The 6,177-nt window shown below is 39.7% G+C and overlaps 1 protein-coding gene and 1 long non-coding RNA gene across 2 annotated transcripts in view; one reads left to right on the top strand and one right to left on the bottom strand.

Moving 5' to 3' along the window:
• The first annotated feature begins 1,306 nt into the window (after positions 1–1,306).
• Positions 1,307–1,917, top strand: LOC102759230. The gene is made up of 2 exons (XR_436103.2): positions 1,307–1,494; positions 1,788–1,917. It is a non-coding gene; the product is annotated as an uncharacterized LOC102759230 (long non-coding RNA).
• Positions 1,918–3,661: 1,744 nt separating this feature from the next.
• HSPA9 (heat shock protein family A (Hsp70) member 9) overlaps positions 3,662–6,177 on the bottom strand; it is a 15,589-nt gene continuing 13,073 nt past the window's right edge. Inside the window, exons 13-16 of the mRNA XM_006772483.2 lie at positions 5,474–5,568; positions 5,042–5,134; positions 4,716–4,856; positions 3,662–4,417 (exon numbers count right to left, since the gene is read on the bottom strand). Of these exons, the coding sequence (XP_006772546.1) occupies positions 4,340–4,417; positions 4,716–4,856; positions 5,042–5,134; positions 5,474–5,568 (407 nt within the window). The 3' untranslated portion in view covers positions 3,662–4,339. The remainder of the gene's footprint in view (positions 4,418–4,715; positions 4,857–5,041; positions 5,135–5,473; positions 5,569–6,177) is intronic.

Raw genomic sequence — 6,177 nt, 5'->3', positions numbered from 1 at the left:
GCATGAACTTCGTGCATTGGGCCTCTAGTAGTAACGTAAGTTCCTTCAAGATCACATAGAAAAAGTCTGCAACAAAACTGGACTCTTCATCTAGGAAGTATGAAAGGTTGCAAATTTATTCTGCTCACTCCTTTTACCTTACCCCCCACTCCCTTGCTGGCCCAGGAAAACTTCAGGCCTATCAACTTCTCTACCAATTGATGTTTCTTCTTTCATATTAATATTCATATTAATAACCTATCAACTTCTTCTTGGCTTTTTCTGATTAAAATTTTTTATCTTTTGCCAATTAAGTCTTAGATTCTGGATTTGGTATAAGTTGCCTCTAGTATTCTTGACAGATGATTAAGACATAAACTTAAAAAACAAAGGGACCTTAATCCACCCCGTTTTGGACAATGGGAGAGATCCACTAATTTGACAAAAGATTTGACTGCTTTTGTGTCAGCATTGTTCTAGGTGTTGGGAAATAGCAGTGAGCAAAAGTTTCTGACCTGTGGAGCTTGTGTGGTAACTGTCAGTCCTGGGATTTAACAAAATAGACTGGGTAGCTTGTAAAGCAAAAATGTTTCTGGCAGTTTTGGAGGCTGGGAGTCTGACAGCAGGGTACCAGCATGGTCAGGTAAGGATCCTCTTCTAGGTCACATTCTGATTGTATCCTCACAAGTGGAAGGGGACAAGGGATCTCTGGAGCCCTTTTTATATAAAGGCATTACTCCCATTCCACCCTCAAGGCCTATCACTCCCCAAAGGCTCCACCTCCGAACACCATTGCCTTGAGGTTAAGATTTCAACACATGGATATGGGGGGTTGGAGGAATAACACAGATACTCAGATATCATAGTGGGGTGGGGGGGAGGAAACATTGGGTGGTAATAACTGCTAAGGAGAATAGGATAGAGCCGTGGTTGGCAAACTGGCTCGCGAGCCACATGCGGCTTTGGCCCCTTGAATGTGGCTCTTCCTAAGTTTTAGGAGTACCCTAATTAATAATGTACCTACGTATATAGTTTAAGTTTAAAAAATTTGTCTCTCAATCATTGTACTGTTGATATTTGGCTCTCTTGATTAATGAGTTTGCTGACCACTGGGATAGAAGATGGGAAATAAGGACTTGAGAGGGAACTATTTTTTAAAAAAAAATATTTTTATTGATTTCAGAGTAAGGGAGAGACAGAGACAGAAATATTGACGGGAATCATTGATTAGCTGCCTCCTGCATGCCCTATGGTCAAGCCCACAACCTGGCTGGGTATGTGTCCCGACTGGGAATTGAACTGTCACCTCCTAGTTAATAAGTCGACGCTCAACCACTGTGCCAAGCCAGCTGGGAGCTGCTATTTTATGAAGTTTCAAAACTTTAGGAATAAAGTGAGTCAAGTGGAAAGCTAGGAGAATTCCTGCAAGGGATGACAAAAACCACAAAGTAAAATAGGAAGTTAGGGAGAAAGTAATGAAGGGCCTCATCACTGCTGTGGGTAAATAGTAGCAATGTGTGTAATTTTTTTAAATAGATATTTGGATTGTTTCCCAAATATCCAACTTTTTTTAAATTTTAGATTATTTTATTTTTATATATCTTATTGATTTTTTTACAGAGAGGAAGGGAGAGGGGATAGAGTTAGGAACATCGATGAGAGAGAAACATTGATCAGCTGCCTCTTGCACACCTCCTACTGGGGATGTGCCTGCAACCAAGGTACATGCCCTTAGCCGGAATCGAACCTGGGACCCTCCAGTCCGCAGGCCGAGGCTCTATCCACTGAGCCAAACCGGTTAGGGCAAGGTGTGTAATTTTAAGGGGGGAAGACTACTTTTAATAATCCAAGTAGTAACTAATACTAAGTGGTAGAGTGGAGATGGTGATTCTGGATGTGCTTTGAAGTTTAAAGATTTGTTCATTCCAGGTTTGGGCAACCATAAAGCAGCACATTTACTGGAAAGACCACTTAGGAAAATCATAAGTTCCTTTTGGGACCTATCAAGCACTTGTCACAAAAGGGAGACTATTTGAAGAATAAAAATCTTTTGGCCTTTTAAGACTGTTTGCTCTAGTATCAGTTTTATTGGTCTGTATCGGGAATACTGCTGTATGTTCACTACACATGGGGAAGCTTGAGACAGTTGTGGGTATCTATCCAGGCAGCTCTTCTCCTAATATAAGCCATATTGTTTCAGGGGATGTTTGGCTGCTCTCCGATACCAAGGATGGATCTTGAATCATATAAGACAGTTCTCAATTGGGGTGCTTTTGAAATCCTTGAAAGGCTTAGGTTCTAGAGGTGTTTAGTGGCCAAGGGCCAACCACAGGTGCTAAACATCTATCTATATACATAAAACCCTAATATGCAAATAGACCGAACTGCTAAACAACTGGTCACTATGATGTGCACTGACCACCGGGGGCACATGCAGAACATGGTGGGAGCCACAGTGGGATGGGCTGGGTGGGGGTATGGAGGATGGGCAGAGACCTACCCCTGTGCCCACTGCAGCTTTGTGGCCCAAAGTTCCTTTTAAGGTGCACAGATTCGTGCACTGGGCCCCTAGTCCAGTGATGGCGAACCTTTTGAGCTTGGCGTGTCAGCATTTTGAAAAACCCTAACTTAACTCTGGTGTCGTGTCACATATAGAAATTTTTTCGATATTTGCAACCATAGTAAAACAAAGACTTATATTTTTGATGTTTATTTTATATATTTAAATGCCATTTAACAAAGAAAAATCAACCAAAAAACGAGTTTGTGTGTCACCTCTGACATGCGTGTCATAGGTTTGCCATCACTGCCCTAGTCTAACAATAACATGCCACAAAACAGTCCTTCATAAATTATTGCACAGGGCCACTAGTTTCCCACCAAGTGTCCATCTGGCTGAGAACTTGAACTAGAATTTATTTTTTACGAGAATCTCAAGAAAGTATTTACATGGCTATCAATGACCAATTTCCCAGGAATGTAATTATCATGTAAACAATGTCCTTCACGTTACAGTACTGTATTAATTTTTAAAAAATGATTTGAGAGAGGAAGAGAGAAACATCATTTTGTTGTTCCACTTATTCATATATTCATTGGATACTTCTTATATAGACCCCAACTGTAATTTGAACCCACAACCTTGGCCTATTGGAAAGACACTTTAACCAACTGAGCCTACCCAGCAAGAGTCTCATTGTATTGAGTTTTAAATATTTATGAGTTATGTTTCTAAACATCACCACAAAATAAAAGCCATGACCTCTGATGGGATCTAAGTCCTATGTTCTTAAGAATCCTGCAGGCATGACATACGATAAATCTTCTCTTGGGAGACTTTTGGGGAAAAATTCTTAACACTTAGATGTAAGAAAGATGCAGTCACCTTTCTGCTTCTGAAGTTGTCAGCACGTGGTAATTAGAACTACATCATAATTTAAGATAAGACTAGCCATGTGCTGAGGGTGAAAGCAAATATGGTAATTACCAGTACCTAACATTATTGAGCCATTAAACTTGTAACTTAGGGTTTACTACTAGATTTATATACAGCTACTTAGAACTGAAAGCAACCTGAAAATAGTAGCCTGTTTTCATGCTAGATAGAGATCTAGACTTTTAACATTCCAAATGAAAGATGGAGCTAAAAGAAATCAACAAAAAACCCTCAAACCCAGAGTTGTACTTAGCCTCACCCCTCACAAACAAGAGATCAAGATGCTTTTCATATTTATTTTTTAAAAAAATCCAGAATGGATCAAAAAGAATAATCCAGGGTACAGGTGCCAAAGGCCAGAAGGTAGCTATAAAAGTGTGCCATAGGAAAATTAGGGAGCCTTATTACCTTGTTTAAAAGCTGTACCTAACATAAATAGCTTAGCTTCCCCTGCTCTACCTCTGAATGTGGCACAACAGGCTTGTCTTGCAAGGCCTCAGTTGAAGGATCCCATGTATACACACAGGCTGGTATGGCAGTACTTGTCTTATATCCCCAGTTGGTTTTATTCCAGGTCTGACTACCTTCGTTGTTGTGTGTGGGATGGTTTCACCCCTTGGAAATACAGGTATTTCAGCACAAAACAATGTTAAGTCTTCACAATCAATAAGTCATCACCTTCCCTTTTCGTGCAGCTAAAAAATGATAGGCTAGGGACAGACAGAACATTGTGAGCTTTGTTACTGTTGGAATTACCACTCATTAAATGATCATTAGCTAAGTCACTAAATTTACATATTAAGGGAATTATATATAGAATACTGCAAAAACACAGTAAAAGACTGAAGTCTGCCCATTTCTGCTCAGGAAGTCCCTTCACTCCCAAGCGTCATGTTGTCCTTTTGGCTCCAAAGTTTACTGTTATTACTGTTTCTCTTCTTTTTGATCTTCCTTTTGTTCCCCAGCACTAGAACTTCCAGAGCCTTCTCGCTCAGAGGCCATCTGTTAAGAAAACATTTGACAGTCACTCATTTAATGTTAAGGCTGACAGCTTGCTCTCTGGAGCCATATCCCACCTATTTCACCCTCACCCTCCCAGTACACTATTGGTGGTTTCTGTGACTCCTTTCCTTTGACCTCCCTCACAAAGTAGAGTCAAGAAGGAAGGATATTTTCAACATGCCCAGTTCTATAAAATGGCGATGTAGGGAGCCATCAGTGAGTCATCAAGAGCAGTTACATCAAGATCAGATGAGAAGGCAAATAAGTCATTGAGCAAAACACCCTTCAGTCCTTGTACCTTTTTGTATGCCATTTCGAAGAGCTTCAGTGATGCTTGCTGAAGGGAAGATGCTGCCTGCCTTATGTTTTCTCCAGTTTCACTATCTTTTCGAGCCAGGAGCTCTCTCATTTTGGAAATCTCCTCTTTTAGTTTGTTGCACTAAAAAACAAAATAAAACAAAGCCCTCACTTTTTTTGGGTTTTCTTATCCTATTACATGAAACAGTAATATTCAGAAACATTTTTTAAAAACTAAATTCCAATCAAGACCCACACAAACTTCATTGACATTGGTGACAATGCCTCCCAACTTCTTGAACTGTTGTATTATAAAAGAGGGCTCACCTCATCAGCAGGCAATTGGTCCTTGTATTCCTCCATCTTGCTTTCTGTATCATGGATGATTCCTTCAGCCATATTAACTGCTTCAACTCGTTCCTACGAGACATTAGAAATTGAAGACCTCCCAATTGGTTGGCTGAAAGTCCTCACTGAGAAAGACAACATGCTGACTGCTACATATAGTTAGAGTAAAAACAGTAAGAGGGAGAAATCATTGTAGTTGGTGTGAGCTAGTCTGATGTCTGTGAAAGATTTTAGCTGAATTCTTATAACAAAAATCAATATAGGAAGACTTGGAATAAATAAAGGCATTCCACATAAGTTACAACAAAGGGAGAAAGGGGATAGATTGAGAGTAACAGAAGATAGAAGATCAAAGATAAATGTCTAAACTCCTTTCATCTCCCAGCTGAAAAGACAGAAAGTACCAATCACCTTCTTTCGCCTGTCTTCCTCAGCATACTTCTCTGCGTTCTTAACCATATTTTCAATATCATCTTTGCTTAACCCACCAGAAGACTGGATCACAACTACAGTGAAAAGAAAGCATTTTGTTACTTCCCTGGTAAAATTATCTCACCCTCTATTTGTATTGAAAAGAACAATATGCCTGCTCAGAATAGCCAATCTTGATGTAAATTACGAAGAGGAATACCCTACTGTCCTATAATAGACAGAAGGAAACAAAGGTCTGATATACACAAAGACCAACTATCCTGCCAAACCCCCAAGACTTTAATAAGCTCAGCAATGCAGAGGCTCAGTGCTTGCCTATTTGGGGGAATAAACAAATCTGTTAATGTGAATCTGATAATTGAGAAAAGGGGCAAGAGGACTCATTCTCCCGAGGCTAGAAAAAGATATGCACAACCTAGAGCAGTGATGGCGAACCTTTTGAGCTCGGCGTGTCAGCATTTGAAAAACCCTAACTTAACTCTGGTGCCGTGTAACATACAGAAATTTTTTGATATTTGCAACCATAGTAAAACAAAGACTTATATTTTTGATATTTATTTTATATATTTAAATGCCATTTAACAGAAAAAACCAAAAAAATGAGTTCGTTCGTGTGTCACCTCTGACAGGCGTGTCATAGGTTCACAATCACTGGTGTAGATGCTCTCTTATAAATTTGGGTC

The sequence above is a fragment of the Myotis davidii genome, unplaced genomic scaffold, assembly GCF_000327345.1.
Source record: "Myotis davidii unplaced genomic scaffold, ASM32734v1 scaffold545, whole genome shotgun sequence".
Classification (NCBI taxonomy): domain Eukaryota; kingdom Metazoa; phylum Chordata; class Mammalia; order Chiroptera; family Vespertilionidae; genus Myotis; species Myotis davidii.
The sequence above is the reverse complement of the archived record's forward strand: the minus strand, read 5'-3'. Positions and strand labels throughout refer to the sequence as shown.